The sequence below is a fragment of the Podarcis filfolensis genome (genome assembly GCF_964270895.1).
Source record: "Podarcis filfolensis genome assembly, chromosome: 6".
Classification (NCBI taxonomy): Eukaryota; Metazoa; Chordata; class Lepidosauria; order Squamata; family Lacertidae; genus Podarcis; species Podarcis filfolensis.
The window spans coordinates 18,534,762-18,552,841 of NC_139609.1; the positions used below are offsets into that span (position 1 = coordinate 18,534,762).

Consider the following 18,080-nt stretch of genomic DNA (forward strand, 5'->3'; position numbering starts at 1 on the left):
ACCATGCCAATCCCAGTAAGCTAATGTAGGGGCCCTTGACCACAAGCAAGTCCAGTTGCCGCGTCCGCCCTCGGTATTGCACCCTGAAGGTCCCCACCCCCATTGTGGGGACCTTACGTTTCTGGAAGTCCCGGAGGGTGAATGGGGCCGGCCTGAGTTTGGGACCCCCAGTAGGACACAGTTTCCTTAAGGTCCTTGCCGAGATTATGGATAGAGTTGAACCCGTGTCAAGCTCCATGCGGCATGGGGCCCCCTCTATCTGTACCTCTACATAAATTTTCTCTACGTTGGGGTGGGGCAACTGGTATACCTGGAAGTCCGTGAGCTCCGTCGAGTTGCCTTGGTGTGTTGGGCCCCGGGACCTGGGGCTCTTGGATTGGTCATCTGATGCCTGGCGTTGGGTGGGCCGAGCTCGACACACCCGGGCGATGTGTCCCAATTTTCTGCACTGCCTGCACTCTGCGTTGCGGAAATGGCAGGTCCTCCTCTCGTGACTGTCTCCACAGCTTGCGCAGTTCCCTGCTTCTCGTCGAGGCAGCTGTGGTATGTGGGCTGCTTGAGTGCGCTGCTGTACTCGGTGCACCTCCTCCCTGTTGGATCCTGAGTCGTCGGTGAGGTCTTCGTGGTGGACCCTCGGTTGGGACGGCTGGCTCGGCCATGCCTCTTGCGTCGACCTCTCGGCAGCTTCCGTTGCCAGGGCCTCCTCCAGAGCGACCTGGAACGTTAGGTCCTTCTTAGCGTAGAGGCGTTGTTGCAGCTTCTCATCCTTCAGGCCACCGACGAGGCGGTCACGAAGCATGTTCTCCAGCTCTGAGAAGTTGCAGAACCGGGCAGCTTGGCGGAGAGAGGTCACAAACCCAGTTATGGTTTCCCCAGGGGCTTGCCGCTTTGCATAGAAGGCATTCCGACGAGCCACCACAGAGGGCTGTGGCGAAAAGTGCCCCTTCAGCTGTTCCATTATTGTTTTGTATGGAACAGTAGCGACGTCTTCGGGTGCAAGGAGAGCCCGGGCGATTTCAAACGTCTCCTCTCCGCAGATGCTGAAGAATATTGCCCTCTTCTTGGCGTCTTCTTCATCGGTGACCCCTTTGGCTTCTAGGAGGAAGGTGAAACGGGAGGCGTACGCTTCCCAGTCTCCAGATGCTGGGTTGAACGGCGAGAAGCTGCTGTCGGTTGCCATTCTGAGTTCCTTGTGTCCCGGAGCTGAAGCCTGGATACACGGTGCGAGGCAGCGGTGCGGCAGGTGGCGGTGCTGCGGTGCTGTGTGTGGCAGTCAGCTCAGCGGGATCCCACCTTCGTCGCCAGTGAAATATACTCAGAGTCGCAAAGTGATTTCATGCTCTTTATTCAGCTCATAGTGGTGAGGAGGAATGAATGAAAGTCCCCTCAAGGTATCTGCTTTATATACATTATTTACACAATGGGCTGCACATGATTGGCTAATTCCGGAATTCTACTGTAAGCCAATCAGGTTGTGGATTCACTTCTATCTGGAGCATGATTGGGTGGTTCCTGCCAACCAATCATATTGCTGCATTGTTCTAGGACCAATCAGACTGCTGCATTCTGAATCCTATTGTTCTAGGACCAATCAGACTGCTGCCTTTTGGATCCTATTGTTCTAGGACCAATCGGACTGCTGCAGTTTGGATCCTATTCAACTCAGTACATAACATTATGTATTTTGTGGTTTTATATCTTGGTTTTATTCTGGGAACCGCCCTGAGACCCCTGGGTGTAGGGCAGTATATAAATTCAATAAAGACTCTCCTCCCTGGAAGAGAGGGGAGTGGTTGTGGGCGGGAGACCGAGCTCCGCCCCTGGTAGGGGGCCTTAGCCCCCTCCCCTCCTTACCTGGCTGGTGCCCACGCCCACCGGAGGCAGCCAACCAGGTGCCTCCGGGGGGCGTGTGTAGCAGCTTAATGCTGTGGCACCAGCTCCGCCTCCTCCTCATTCGTCGTCGTCCCGGTTAGGCATTGGATTCATGTGTTGTGCTGTGTCAAGGGCTAGGTGTGGCCATCGCCTATGCTATCTACCGTGGGTTATTCCGTTAAAGGAATCTGGCGGTCGTGTATTCCGTCCGATGCCTGCTTGGCGGGAGGCCATGGCACGACCCTCGGTGACATCAGGGGGTGAGCCTATAGTTGGATTAGCATCAACAGGCTCCACCTACTGGTGAATAAACCCACCTCCTATAGTCATCCAATGCCTAAGCCAATACCTTTTCACTGCTGTAATCAATAAAGTTGTGGCCTTTCCTTGCCCATTAACCTTATATCACGTGTCCTTGTGTATTTATTTCACTTAGCGGGGGTCGGGCCCTCGATCCACAAACAATAATAATAGCTTACCAACACATGATGGTAACTCCCACTGTCCATGCAGACACACAGCTTCTATAGTTCCAACAATGAAAAAACCTCCATTACATTCATATGCCACAGTTTCGCCATGCAGATATCTATCTGAGTCAACACTGACAGGGCGTCCATTTCTAATATTTGGAGGTACTTCACAAGCTCTGGTTTCCTCTGTTGAAAACAGAAGGAAATGATGTGAAACAAAATATGAGTTTTTATTTTCTTAAAACTATAATCTCAGTCCCCAGTTGTTTTGGCTGCTCATTCTCTTCAGCCTCTCCTACACACCAGATAAAAAATGCCTAGGGCAGCCCTTCATTTTTCAGCTCATCAGTATATATTGCAGAAGTAGAATGAAGAGGCAGACTTTGATATTATTATGGCTTGTATGATTTTAACTTCATTCTTAAGAACTGAGCATTGATTTGTTGTTATTTTTCTCTGTTCCGTTTTGATCTTATTTCCAGTCCCAAGCATTGGAAACTTAAGACTGGAATTTAGAAATGGATTCTTTTATTCCACATTTGGGTAAACATAGCATTTCAATGATAAAACAAAGCATGAAGACATTTAAGATGGTCTGTTTCTGCTTCATATGGAGACATCAAATGTTATGCTCCACTTTCCCTTCGGCAGACCTTTTTCTTCTCCTGCAACTTGGGAAACTTCTGGGACAGAATTCCCAGCATGTAAATAGAAAAGAAATCCTAGTGGAATATATGCACATGGTGGACTTTGCTGAGTTAACAAAAACAGTTTTATCTGCACATAGCATTTGCCCTGTGAACATGCCTTAGTTGCACCTGTAATTTACCTTTGCAGAGTGGTAAAGATGTCCACTGTCCATCCAAACACTCAATCAACTTTGATCCAGTCATTGCAAATCCGAAATTACACTTGCATTCCACCTTTTCTCCATGTTCATATTCTTCCCGAAGGTCACCGCTAATACTGCCATCCGAAATGCTGGGGGGTGGCTGACAAGGATCGACTTGTGCTGGAAGTAAGAGAGCATCACTTCAGTCTTGTATCTGTTGACTCAAAATAAGTCTAGACAGCACACCCTTCCACATAAAACTTTCACAATTATGAAATGATGTTGGATGTGCTGAGTTCCAGCCAGTTGTGTGGAATGGATGGTGTCATTTATGTGGGAAAGACTCAAATGATCAGCACTACTCATGTAGCTCCTAGTTTCACCCATTACCAACAACTGCGTAGAGGAAGCTAGGGGGAAATAGTTGCCATGTTGCTGAATGAGCCCCCCCCCCCCGACTACAAATAGGTAGGGATGTTCACACAGGGCCATTCTGGGGTTACTCCTGCTTTACATAATTTTGCTTATACACATGGTAGCAGGGAATGTAACCCCTGCATATGATGAAATTTACCTGTATCAAATGGGACTATATAATGGGGTATATTGTGTGTATAACATACCATATAATTTTGTGTTTCATTTCATTTCAGGCATTTTCTTTCTCTTTCAAAACTCAGCAATGCAGAGACAGCTTGGCCATAACTGGCTGGTCGATGCAATAGGCAGTGCAATGTGAGCAAGTCTCAATCAGGTTGGAACCAGCAAATTCCCTACATAAATCTGTTTAAAACAGATTCTTCCTCCATTGCTATACATGGAGCTGCCTTTATTTATATGTAATCCAAACTCCAGCAGCTAATTTGCTCACCCCATTGCGCGGATTCGAACCCCCGACCTTCCAATTGGCAAGCCCAAGAGGCTTAGTGGTTGAGACCACAGTGCCATCGGCGTCACCTCCTTCCCATACTCCATTGACCACACAACACTAAACAAAATATATATATCTGTGCACTAGCCAGTGAAATCTTCCCCAGTAAGACTTGGGAGAAACATTACTAAAAAAGGCTGCCAGGAAATTTTTAAGAATAACAAGCGCACTGATATTTACTTTTTGTATAAGCTATGGAAAAAAAATGCATACCTTTACACGTTGGGGGCTGTGGAGACCATCCAAAATGATAACACTGGGCAGAGTCAGGCCCAACTCTTTTGTAGTTTCCGCGGCAATAAAATTTCACCACGTCTCTGTGCTGATATTGGTTCTTTCTAGGGTCAAGTAGCCCATTCTCCAGAAGGAAACCATCACAATGTATTGCTAAAGGAAATGTTGAGCAAAGCAGATTGCATTTCAAAACAAACATGCCTGAAATTAAACTGCTGAGCAAAATGTTTGCAAATGTTCATCAAACTTATTGCAGGCTTGCATAACCTCTGACCCCCTGGGAGTGGAGACCAATAAATCTTTAACAAGACAGCATGCCATGTTTCTCAGCTATTGGGTGAGTCCACCTTCCTCATACCTTCAAAATTTCCATGCCTGACAATCTCTCTAGAAGAAGTCAAATTCTATTTATTCACAACAACAACAACTGGCACACTCAGGTGAGTTGCTGGTGCTACTCTTAATCTAGAAGATGGTGTGAATTCTTTGAACAACCTGAGTTTGGATATATTCCATTAACTTTTTGCTTTCCTGTTGTTTTTTCTTCATTCTTTACATTCCAGGTGAAGGATTCTTATCAGTCTGCCTGGATGGAGGAACCACTGCAAAAAGGTGCTTCAGTTGGGGTATTTTATTCTCAGATGTTTTCTATGAACTCTGAGCAAGCCAAACACATTGTTAAACACAGAGCAAGTTGCCTGACTCCTATATGTAGCAATTTCATCTACAGAATCAGATTGCTAAAAATCCAGCTTCATATCTTACTTTATTACATCCGAGATGAGTACATATATTCTTACTGATCATTATTAATTAGATCACCAATGTATGCCAACTTGAGGCATTTTAGTTATGTAAAATCATTAGGAATCACTGGGAGAAAATTACTTGAAGAAAATAAAGGATATTGCTGGTTATAGCAATAACTGAAGAGAAACCAGAGTATTGCTGGTTATGACATACTAGATAATCCTAAAGTGTATATCTAGGATAATTGGAGGCCTTGCTTCTGAAAGATTATAAACTAGTGGCCTGTGTATTTAACCACATAGAAAACATCAGTGAAACAAACCTTGTTTGATGGACAAAGGCTGTGTTATATAATTATATCAAGGCTGTGTTATGTAATTATATAATTAAACAATGATATTTTATAACTTACGTAGACATTCAGGATTTGTACTCCATCCATTCTCTGTGCATACTACATGGTCAGCTGTGGCCTTTTTAATAGTTTCAAACCCATCTTTACATTTGTAGTGAAGTATTTCTTCAAACAAGAAAACCGATTGACTTGTGTTAAAGATTACATTATTTTGAGTTGGTACTTGGCATGTCTCTGAGGAAATAAAGAATGAATTATATTTATGATTGGTTTTATAGCATCAGTTTACATGCTCTAAAATCTTGTTAGTTCAGACTCCATGAACATACGTGTGAAATTAAGATCCCCCCCCCCCAATATGCATCACTTTACAGTTGTTTAAATTGAATTGCCTTTGACATTCTACCACCATTCACTCAGTTTGGAGAGTCCCTTTTGGAGCTTTTCACTGTCTCTTTTTGTTACAATGACCATGAAAAATTTAGTATCACCAGCTTCCCTGGCCATTTCACTGCTCACCTCTAACTCTAGATTGTCTATGAGCTAGTTAAAAGGAACAGGTCCCATTACTGATTCTTAGAGACTTCACTTTCTTAATCCCTTCATTCAGAGAACTGTCCATTTCTTCCTTCCTGCTGGTTAACCAATTCCTGGTTCATAAAGGAACTTCACCTCTTATTTCATGACTGCTAAGCTTATTTAGTGAGATACCTTGTCAAAAGCTTTTTCAAAGTCCAAGTACACGGGGTCAACCAGATCACCACCATTCATATGTGCCTGCTAACACACTCAAAGAACTCTACTAAGTGGGTGAGACAGGATTTGCCCTTACAGCAGCCAGGCTGTTTCTACCTCAGCAAGATTTCTTTTTCTATATGGTTGCTTATTTTATTTTTCACAATACTTTCCACAAATTTCCCCAGAACAGGCATTAAGCAAGCAGAATAGAAATTAAGCAACTGTAACCTCGTACCTACAGGACCGCCTCTCCTGGTATGCCCTGCGGAGGACCTTAAGGTCCACAAATAACAACGCTTTGGAGGTCCCAAGCCACAAGGTGGTTAGATTGGTCTCAACTAGGACCAGGGCCTTTTCAGTACTAGCCCCAACTTGGTGGAACGCTCTGTCACAAGAGACTAGGGCCCTGCAGGACTTGACATCTTTCCGCAGGGCCTGCAAGACAGAGCTGTTCCACCTGGCATTTAGTTTGGACTCAGTCTGACCCTTATGTTTCCCTCCCCTTGTGTTTTCGATTTATGGGCTACTATTAAAATGAGGCTGCATTTTAAATTGTATTTTAACCTGTATTTTAATAAACTGGTTTTTTGTTTGTTTGTTTGTTTGCCCCCCCCCCAATTATGTTTTATTGTAATTTTATTGATGTTAGCCACCCTGAGCCCAGCTCTGGCCAGGGAGGGCAGGGTGTATATATATATATATATATATATATATATATATATATATATATATATATAATTATTATTATTATTACTTCCAGGCTCTCCCTGGATCCCATTTTAAAAACTGGAGATTCATTGGCTATTTTCCAGACCTCATTATGAAGGCTAATCTGAGGGACAAGTTACATATTGTAGCTAAATGGACAGCAATTTCACATTTGAGTTCCTTGACTACTCTAAGATGGATTTGCCAGTTTGCATTTCATCAATGAGGCCTAGAACTTTGTCTCTCATCAATTGATTGGCAAGAAAACAACTTCTTGTTGTTAGTTTGAGTCTCCTGCTGTAATACGTTCCTCAATATTTTGCTTTCGAAATTACTACCACTGAAAGAAGATGGAGGAAACAGACAGAAGAAGTCCATATTGTGTAGAGCAGATTGATTTTTAAGCTTAAGTTAATGACTTTTCCAATGTGTGGTCTAAACCAACCCATTTTTCATGATTCTTTAAACTGCTTACTGATACACTTTGGTTCAGGCTTCCACCCTTCTTCATGGCATTGTATATCTCCCGTTTCAAGTCCTTGTGGAGTTGTGAAGCCAGGCTGACAGCGATATGATATTTTGTCATTCAAATTATATCGGTTTTTTCTTTCAGTGAAAAAGCCATTTGGTGGTTCCGCAGGTTGACATATTTCTAATGAGGAAAAGGAACATATTATATACATGAACCCATAAATTATGGTGGGCTTTGTTAGGTAAGAATCAGCTTATTGTGAAGTCCACTACAATGTTTCATAAATTTCTCAACTGAGATCTAGTCTGGTTAAGTTATGTAGCTCAGGTTTTAGAGAGACTTTAAGGTTCATTCCACAGCCTGTCAGAAGTCCCACCCCTTGAGTACAAATATTAAACAAGTTCTTCCAGGTTCAGCTCCATCTACCACATGTTTGGCAAGTACCAAGACTGCTTGTGATTGCTTCACCCAGTGAAGAGGAGATGTTCAGAAGAGATAGGTGCTGCAAAGGCCTCTTTTCCTCTGCTACTCATTACAAATCAACATGAGATTTGCAAACATGCACATCCTTAAGCTTTCCAATAACTGTGAGAAGTCCAAGAAAATAATATAATGTACTGGTTGTTCACAGCAGGACAGGGCAGGCTCCAGGTTCTCAGGTTCTATATTGTCAAATTGGATTCCATAAATAACACTTACTTCTTACATTACAACGTGGAGTAGGTGACCAGCCATTTTTGGTGCACACGGCCTTAGCTTGTTGATTTGGAGGATGATATCCAGCCTCACAAGAATACGAAATTTCATCACCTTCTATGAACTTCTGCCAAGTATGGGCATTGAATGTAACATGTGCAAGCAGTCTAGGAATATCACATATTTCTAAAAGAGGAAAAAAAGAAGCTTACATCATTGATTGACATATATTTTGGCAAAGACTCTCCTCCTGCCAAGAGGGGAGTGGTTGTGGTCGGGGCCAGACTCCGCCTCAAGCAGGGGGCGTTAGCCCCCTGCCTCCCACTCACCTGGCTGGCGCCCACGCCCACGGGCAGGCACCCAATCAGGTGCCTGCGAGGGGGCGTGTACGGCAGCACAAATTGCTGCCGCGCCAGCCTCCTGGCCTCTCTCTTCGTTGGACCGCCGTGAGTCACCCACCCTCCACTCCCTTAGAGCTCAGGGTCTCAGCTTTCTTTTGGCCTTGCTATGGACCTTAGGTTGGTCGCCCTGGTTGTCCAGGGGGCCTGGTAGGAATTTTTCCATTTGGCATTAGGCTTTTTGGTTTTTCGCCTACCTCGTAGCAACTTCCTCGTCCAGCTCCACTCCAGCTACTTACCACTGGCATTCCTCGTCACAACTTCCGTGGTATTGGTGGGTAGGTTAGGCATTGGAATAATGTGTTGTGGTGTGTGGAAGGGCTAAGTGTGGCCATCGCCTACGCCTTCAATTTTGGGTATTCCGTTAAAGGAATCCGGCAGTCGTGTATTCTGTCCGATGCCTGCGTGGCGGGAGGCCATGGCACGACCCTCGGTGACATCAGGGGAGAGCTTATAGTTGGATTAGCATCAACAGGCTCCACCTACTGGTGAATAAACCCCCCTGTTTTAGACTCACCCCTCTCCGAGTGGGTGGAGTCAGATGACGTAATCCAATGCCTAAGCCAATACCTTTTCACTTGCTGTAATCAATAAAGTTGTGGCCTTTTCTTGCCCATTAACCTTATATCACGTGTCCTTGTGTTTTCATTCCACTATGCGGGGATTGGGTCCTCGAACCACAATTGAAATATTATTTTCAAGATAGATGGTGCATTACTCGAGAGACTTGGTTTAAAGTTTTCCTATATGCTTTTGCAACATATATATGTAGAAAATAGACACACAATGTGATTTATAAAATAGGTTTTTTATGGACCCCTTCATGTGTTGAAATAATCTTTAGGTGTCATAGTGTCACACCACTTTTTTCTCTTTTAACAACCTTTCCTAGCTGCTTAAATATGAATTGATCCGATTCATATTTGAAGGTGAATCTGTATTTGAACGTGAATGTTATTTGCCTTCGCAAAACAATTCAGAAACCAAAACACAGACATCCTTCGAAATTCTCACTGCTCTGAATTTTGCAATGCAGTTCTCTGTTCAACTGATGTGTACAAAGGTGCATATGCTAGGGTACTGTGTGGATTAAAATACATACATATTTGGAAAATAGCATACAAAAATGATTATGTAGGGGGAAATGGCTTTGCAAAAATGTGTATGTTAGGCAAACTGCCATACAATATTAGCCAGCATTTACTGACAATTTGTCACTACACACACACACACACACACACACCACACACTCAAACCAATAAACTGATGTGGAAATGTGGAGAAATGAACTTAAGATTGGAAAAATTAGAAACCCAAAGAAACTAAAACTAACAGATTTATCCATCACTGACAAGAGGCCCCTGGAAGCGGGGGGACGGGACACATTGTGATGTGTGACATATAGAGAAAAAGAGAGGTGACTCCATAGGTATCGGAGGGCAACCATTTTTCTCTCCATACAATTACCCAGGAAGGGGTGTCACATCATAAAGCACTATGGCCACCAGGTACTTATTACACCAAACTTGAGCAGTTAGATTTTTTGTTAAAGGGAAAAGTGTACCATGGAACCCCTTCAAATACCATTATAACTATTATTTTTTATACTTAAAGAAGAGGCATATATTTAGGATTTTGTCTTAAAATATTACACAGGCATTTGACAGAAGGGACTTACAATGTACTTGTGTGACAATCACAAGGATGAGAGATTAAGATGATCCAACCCACCCCTACGTCCATAGCCACCTGCCCAAATGCCAAGATCTTCCACTGATACAAGGGGGTGGTGATCACACAGAAAGCCTTTCCATCAGCCCCCCCCCCCCACACACATATGGAACACAATCGCCAATACCAAATGGGTCAACCTGGTACTCAGCTTATTATATTTTTGGTGCCATATGAAGACATTTTCATATTAAATTTTAAAGTTTTCCACTCTGATTACTCACTGTTTAACCACGTTACACATTTTCCTTCCACATCTTTCGGAAGAGGCATATTTTGTCGTTTCCATTTCTCATCAAAGTTGAGAATGCAAGGGAAATGTTAACTTACTGAAGCATTTTGGTTCTGGATTCCAGCCGAAATTGGTGCATAAACTTCTACCCCATGTTTCTCTATTTCTTGGTAGAAAACCATAACTGCAACTATAGTCAACTGTTTGTCCCACCCTTTTTGGAAAATAGTAGTCTTTCCAGCGTTCATAGGTATCAGAGAGTTGTCCATTCTCAATCCGAATATAGTCACAGTTCTTTACTTTGGAGAAGATGAGAAAAAAGTTAAGCCAAACATAAATAAACAGGATGTTCCACTTGCTATTTTCCTTGGGCTGGCTGGTTTAATGGAGGATGCACATTTGGCTCAAGTGTATCAGTGTCTGAATATTATCTGGGTTTCCCTCTTTGGTCTGTGTATGAAAACAGAAATAGATGACTGTGGCAGAAGATGCAGGTGGTCCCCAGACCCACGTTTGCTGCCAGGAACAGTCAGAGCTGGGGAAAGACAGTTTGCTGGGGCTTGAAGACCACAGTCTTCTCCAGCCCAGAGATAAGCTTTTGACCCTTAGAACAAGGACATAGGGTAATGGTGCGGGAAACTCCGATATTTTAGCAAGCATTGAAATCAAATCTTTGCAAAAAGCTTGAGCCTATGCAGACATTCAGTCGGATGTGCCTGCATCCCTATTTCTGTATACCTGAAGGAGCGTCTCCACCCCCATCGTTCAGCCCGGACACTGAGATCCAGCTCCGAGGGCCTTCTGGTGGTTCCCTCATTGCGAGAAGTAAGGTTACAGGGAAGCAGACAGAGGGCCTTCTCGGTAGTGGCGCCCATCCTGTGGAACACCCTCCCTTCAGATGTGAAGGAAATAAGTAGCTATCCTATCTTTAAAAGACACCTGAAGGCAGCCCTGTTCAGGGAAGTTTTTAATATTTAACACTGTATTGTTTTTAATACTTGATTGGGAGCCGCCCAGAGTGGCTGGGGAAACTCAGCCAGATGGGCGGGTGTAAATAATAAATTATTATCATTATTTCGTCCGATATATTTGTGAATGATGGCAATAAAACTTTGTACTTGGGAACAACATTTCAGTGGGCAAAAATCTGAGCCCTTACTCTGACTGTGAATAACCCAGCCTCCATCCAAGGGACCCCATGTGCCTCCATGCACAGCCCCTCACCTCTAGTAATAGAGCAATAGGTAGAGGTTCTTGGCTCTTCCTTCACACACACCTCAACTATCATTGTGATGGGCATATAATTCATAAACTACAAAGTTGGATGCATTGAATGCTAGTTGTTCATGTTTTGAAACTGCAAAGAGAAGGCTACTTACGAAAACATATCGGAGGAGGAGACCACCCCGTCTCTGTACACATGGAAGGGGATTGGCGGTTCTGAAGCTGATAGCCAGACTCACACTGTGTTTCGATTGTGTCTTGATAGTCATAGTGACTCTGCTTAGGATGGAAGTCGCCATTTTCTACTTGGGGTGGGGAGCAGACAATTTCTATGGAGGAATACAAGGAGGACACTTGGTCAACAACAGATCAAGCAACAAACTCTTTCCCTGGCTAGATATAATTCAGTACATCAGTATGAGAACGTATTTATTATTTGTTAAAAACAAACTTCAAAGTGATTTATGAAATATTAATAAATTTTTCAATAAGATAGAAAAGCAATAATTTCAAAGACCAAAGTCTTAATAAGGAAAGGGGAAAATTTATATCTTAAAAACCATTGTAAACACCTAAAATTGTTAGTCAGGTTGGAATAACACTTGCAGTTTAATGGTGAATTTTGGACATAATGGAGATGCAAAAGATCTGGATTATTATAAAAGATGCAGGAAGAAAGGACTAGCAATAGGACCCACAAAGGAGATGAGGGAAGTCCAGGAGATTCTATGGAATCTTGTTTCTATATTGTATGTTGATATGCTATTGTAAAATTTAATTTGAAAAACTCAAATAAATTTACAAAAAAGAAAGTAAAAATAATAATAATAACTTTCAAAAAGATAAAATAACAGTAGAATAAGAACAGATTAAAATTCACATCTAAACATCTTAGCAAAAGATTGCAAAACCAGAATCAGCAGAACTTGCTAAAGAAAATTTACTTGATTAGCAATATGTATTTTGTTGAAAAGGAACAAAAGTTGAAAAGGAACAAAAGCACATGTATTCTGTTCTTGGATCACCAAATTATTAGTCCCTTTAAAATAATATAGGCACAGTGCTGCAACATGCCACTGCCATTCTAGATGTTCCTCTCTTCCCTTTCTGCTGTCATAGATCTTTTTTGTGAACCACCCTGAAACCTCTGGATTATTGGGTGGTATATTAATAATAATAATAATAATAATAATAATAATAATAATAATAGGTGCCTTTCCGGACACCACTGTGGAAGCATTCCCTCCTATATGCAAGATGTAAGTGAGGAATAAATAAATACCGGTATAAAACACAAAATGGCATAGTTTTAAAGGTGTAAAAATCATTGTCCCGATTCAACAAGGACAACGTTCTGATCTATTTTAAATTATCTAATCCAATCCACTTGACTAAAATTGCAGTCTTGTGCACAATTCCCTCAGAGAGTTGTGCAACAGAGTGGGCTTACTTCAAAGTAAGCATGCACAGGGTTACACTGAAACAACGACAGCTCTAGGAACTGGAAACATACAAACCTATACACGCAATTCTTGAACTCCACCCATTCCGAGTGCATGTAGCATCCGATCTCTCAGCATGCTTGTACCCATTAGAACATGAGAAGCGCAGTTGGTCCCCCTCTTTGTAAAGTTTCTTTGGGTTTAGTATATATCCATGATCAATGTTTTCTTTTTGGCAAGTAATTTCTATTGCAAAATACAAACAAAATTTCCATATTAGGAAATGAGGTGTTAACTTGTAACAAAAAGAAATGTAATTCAATGTTTCTAAAAAGTTCCTTCTATGAACAATTCACTGTATTCCCATTTCTAAGGTGCCAGAACTCAGAAGGAGTCACGTAATCATGCATGAGAGCAGGATAAATGCAGAACTGAAGTCATAATTCTCATTCAGGAGTGAACTAGATTCAAGCCCAGTGACATAAAATATTCTCAACAGCTTCCATATGTTTCCTAGGTGTTGAAAGAATCTTTAGGCGTCACAGTGACACACCACTTTTTTCTCTTTTAACAACCTTTCCTAGCTGCTTAAATATGAATTGATCCTATCAATATTTGAAGCTGAATCTGTATTTGAACGTGAATGTTATTTGCCTTCGCAAAAAAAAAAAAGAAACCAAAACACAGACATCCTTTGAAATTCTCACTGCTCTGAATTTTGCAATGCAGTTCTCTGGCCAACTGATGTGTAGAAAGGTGCATATGCTAGGGTACTGTGTGGATTAAAATACATACATATTTGGAAAATAGCATACAAAAATGCATAATGTAGAGGGAAATGGCTTTGCAAAAATGTGTATATGTTAGCCAACATTTACTGACAATTTGTCACTGTGTGTGTGTGTGTGTGTGTGTGTGTGTGTGTGTGTGTATTCACACACACACACACAGTTGTGGCTGGTCGGCTGGTGTGGGTGGTTTGGCACTGCTCACCTGGGCTACCCAATATCATACATTGCTGCCAACTACCAAGAGTGGGGGGCAGGGCAGTGGGGAGTTGTGTGACAGGTGCAGTGGCAGAGTGAGTCCAGCACTGCCACTGCCACTGCACTGTGCTGAGCTCCTCACTGCCTTGACCTTCCCCTTTCTTCTCTAACTGGCAGTGATGGCACTGCCTCCCTATCATCCTGAGCATTTCCCTTGAGCATCGCGACTCGTTTCCTCAAAAAGTGAATCCCTATGTCATAGAAGCACAACAAAGGAAGTGAGCCATGGCCTCTCCTCTCCTGCTGGAATTGTGCTTGCCCTCATTGCCTAAGGATTTTGGATGCGTGAAAATGCCTTGCTCTACACTGGATTGCTTCTCTGCCTGGCCACAAATCCAGTATTTGGCCATTCATTAGCCTTGGTGAGAACAAAAATGACCTTTCCAAAAACACTGTCTCTACAAGCTGTGGTAGAGGTGAACATCCATTCCTTGTGCATTCTGCTATATTTTGTCCATCAGCTAGATGAAATCCACTGTCACACTGAATTTGAATTAGATCCTCACCATGATATATATTCCTTCGAGGTCTAAAAGTGCCATGAGCCACCTCTGGAGGGTTACATGTAATTTCTATTTAAAAAAACAATGAAGTAAACATGTGACATGGAAACAGAAAAACAAGTGGCAAAACCACCTGGATTAGAAGCGCTGCTTTCTCTCTGTATATGAAGAGTTGTAGCTGTTGTTTTAAGCCAATCTATTTATCTAGTAGTATCAGGGCAAAAAAGACAAATCCTACAATCTAAATTTCAATAGGGGCACAGGATAGAAAGAAGAAAGGCAAAGATAGCAATGACACAAGGAAGAAGTGGAATGGGAGAGACAAGTGTCACTGGAGAGGAATATGAGAAAATGCTCCTATTATGTGCTCATTGTTTCAACGAGGGATGAGGGGTGTGGAGTTCAGACAAAGGTTTCACTGAAGACATGAGTTCTGAAGAAGTTGGAAAGAGAAACCCCTGGTCATCATGCATGCTGATTTTAATTTCAGGGATTGAGTTATGAAGCCCACATAACCATTGCAGGGCAACAGAACAGAACATTTTCAGAAGCAGGAAAAAAAAAATTAGAAGAACAAACTAAGGGAGCAAACATAACACAAAACAGCCCAATGAGAACTTGGTGTATTCTTTAACCAGTGATTATTGAGATTCTTCAAGCAGTATATAAATTTTGTTATTTTAAAAATTATGCCATATTGAATTACCTTCACATTCAGGATACACAATTGCTTCTCCATTGCACCGGATTACAAAAGCAGACGGGGAATAATTTGCTGCAGGAGCATGTCCTGGTTTACAGGCAAGCTCAACAGAAGTACCACGTTGTACATACAAGTTTTGAAAATGAAGCTCATCCGATTGCCCAACCACCTCAACTTTCTTTCTTTCCATTTCAGCCAATGAGATTGCACAGGGCTCTGTGATGAGAATGAAAATCGATTTTGTTCATGAAGGCAACCAGAGTATGTATTTGCCATATTGGAAAACTTAAACAAAAAGGAAGATTTTATATACATCAGTCTTGGGAACACAAGTCAATTTTTTTGACATACCATTGCATTTGGAAAAAGCAACAAATTCTCTCTCTCTCTCTCTCTCTCTCTCTCTCTCTCTCTCTCTCTCACACACACACACACACACACACACACACACACAGCAAACAGCATTTCCAGAATAATCATTAAAGTCATGTGAGAACCTGTGGCCTGCAGGCAGAATCTGTTCTGCCAGGCCATTGCAAGTAGTCTACCAGGCCTGGCCAAGTAAAACTCCTCTTCTGCTTCTGCTAAGGTGCCTCTTTGCAGTATCATTGCTAAGAAGTCTTACTGGTCAGGAAACAGCACTAAGACCTCCTATCACTGGTACTACAACACCACGTAAGTGGTTTAGTAATGGAATTATTTTCCAAAGGATGAACTCGTTTTTGGCATTCATATAGTGCAAGGATGGGAAAGCTGTGGCCCTCCAGATATTGTTGGACTACAACTCCCATCATCCTTGACCGTGTTGACTAGAGATGATGGGAGTTGGAGTCAAACAACATCTGGAAGGCCACAGGTTCTCCCAATCACAGACACCGTGCTTGTTAAGTTTCCAAAGTACTTCAAATAGATAACAACAACAATTTAATATTTATACCCCACCCATCCAGCTGGGTTCCCCCAGCCACTCTGGGTGGCTCCCAACAGAATATTAAAAACACGATAAAACATCAGATATTAAAAAAGTTCCCTAAACAGGGCTGCCTTCAGATGTTTTCTAAAAGTCAGATAGCTGTTCATTTCCTTGAATCAGATGGGAGGGCGGTCCACAGGGCAGGTGCCACTACCAAGAAGGCCCTCTCCCTGTAACTTTGCTTCTCACAGTGAGGGAACCACCAGAAGGCCCTCAGAGCTGGACCTCAGTGTCCGGGCTAAACTATGGGGGTTGAGACGCTCCTTCAGGTATACTGGGCCGAGGCTGTCTAGGACTTTAAAGGTCAACACCAACACTTCGAATTGTGCTTGAAAACATTGTTACAGCAACTAATTTTCATATTATTAGTACCTCTATTTTACAGAATGGGGACTGAAGCTGAGAGGATACTGGCATGCTAAAGATAATGCCTGAAGGCAAGATATGAACTAGGATTGTCTCTCTCCATATCTCACATGCTTCATGGTGGTGCTTTATTAAGGAGAAACAATTATTTGAACCTTTCCCAAATATATCACATATAAAAGAAATTAATGAAGCAACCCTATGTGCATGCCAGAAGATGGAATTTCTATCAAAACAGAGGGGTGAAATTTCTTACCTAGACAAATGGGCACTTTTGTCCAGTTCCCATTGTTACAAAAAGTTCTGTTTTCTCCTTCCATGGCATAATATTTTTGGCATTTGAATTCTACTGAAGAGCCAGATGCATATTGCTTCTGTGATAAGGTGATAATGTCTCCATTCTCAATAGTGGGTGTGTGACTACAGTTTTTTCCCATTTCTAGTAAATAATAAAGTGATAAGAACAGGGACTTAGTATAGTTACCATAGGTCAAAAATGAAAGACTTTGAAATCCCTTTGTTCAAATCAGGCATGTTGAGCTAGAGTATTTCTCTATCTCTTGGGATACAGTGGTACCTCGGATTACAAACTTAATTCATTCTGGAGGTCTGTTCTTAATCTGAAACTGTTCTTAACCTGAGGTACCACTTTAGCTAATGGGGCCTCCCGCTGCTGCCGTGCCGCCACTGTGCAATTTCTGTTCTCATCCTGAGGTAAAGTTCTGAACCTGAGGTACTACTTCCGGGTTAGCGGAGTCGGTAACCCGAAGTGTTTGTAACCTGAGGTACCACTGTACTTGAAACAGAGGAAAAGCCAGTTCCAACTCAGATACAATAACATGGCATCTAACTAATGCAACCAAGGTATTCAGCTCTTGGCTGCAAATTGATTCCCTCAGAATATGAAGCTTTGAAGGAAGAATTTCAAGACGTGGTGTTGCCCTTCGTCTTCTCCACTCTAAGGTTGGAAAAGACTAGTGGCAACACCTTGCGCAGTGCCCTGACTCTGGCTGAGTTCTTGCAGACAGCACTGCTGCTTGCCTTCCTCACCCTAGAGTGGAGAAGACAAGTGGTGATATCTTGTGGAAACCTATGGCTCTCGCTGTGTTTGCAAGAGGGGGGCATTTTGACAGCAGCGGAAGTTAGGAGTGCAGTGCAGTGGGGGGTCAGGGGACTACACATTCCCTTTTCACCTCAGGTGGCGAAACTGGCCACACCACCTCTGGTCCCAGATGAACATGCTTCTTGTGTGCAAGTGTCATATGAATAAAAACTAGATTTCTAGCAGAAACAAGCTAATGTCCACTGAACAGAGAACAAACACTAGGGCCATGCAGCTCCTCAGATGGTTTGGAGACTCTCTGAACCAATGAGAAAGACAGCACTGGAAGCGTTCACTTT

At 42.5% G+C, this 18,080-nt stretch overlaps 3 protein-coding genes across 5 annotated transcripts in view; 1 reads left to right on the plus strand and 2 right to left on the minus strand.

Annotated features, from left to right (window-relative positions):
• Positions 1-18,080, plus strand: part of LOC310765406 (complement factor H-related protein 5-like) — a 316,979-nt gene that overhangs the window by 48,199 nt on the left and 250,700 nt on the right. The gene's annotated exons all lie outside the window — the stretch shown is intronic.
• LOC310765395 (complement factor H-like) overlaps positions 1-18,080 on the minus strand; it is a 100,426-nt gene that overhangs the window by 13,928 nt on the left and 68,418 nt on the right. The gene's annotated exons all lie outside the window — the stretch shown is intronic.
• LOC310765396 (complement factor H-like) overlaps positions 1-18,080 on the minus strand; it is a 28,626-nt gene that overhangs the window by 8,635 nt on the left and 1,911 nt on the right. For both annotated transcript variants that reach the window (XM_083620265.1, XM_083620264.1), the window contains exons 4-14: positions 16,936-17,118; positions 15,344-15,556; positions 13,164-13,334; positions 11,802-11,975; positions 10,521-10,721; positions 8,065-8,247; positions 7,369-7,545; positions 5,505-5,681; positions 4,322-4,495; positions 3,175-3,357; positions 2,352-2,531 (exon numbers count right to left, since the gene is read on the minus strand). In XM_083620265.1, coding sequence (XP_083476391.1) covers positions 2,352-2,531; positions 3,175-3,357; positions 4,322-4,495; positions 5,505-5,681; positions 7,369-7,545; positions 8,065-8,247; positions 10,521-10,721; positions 11,802-11,975; positions 13,164-13,334; positions 15,344-15,556; positions 16,936-17,118 — 2,016 coding nt within the window. The remainder of the gene's footprint in view (positions 1-2,351; positions 2,532-3,174; positions 3,358-4,321; positions 4,496-5,504; positions 5,682-7,368; positions 7,546-8,064; positions 8,248-10,520; positions 10,722-11,801; positions 11,976-13,163; positions 13,335-15,343; positions 15,557-16,935; positions 17,119-18,080) is intronic.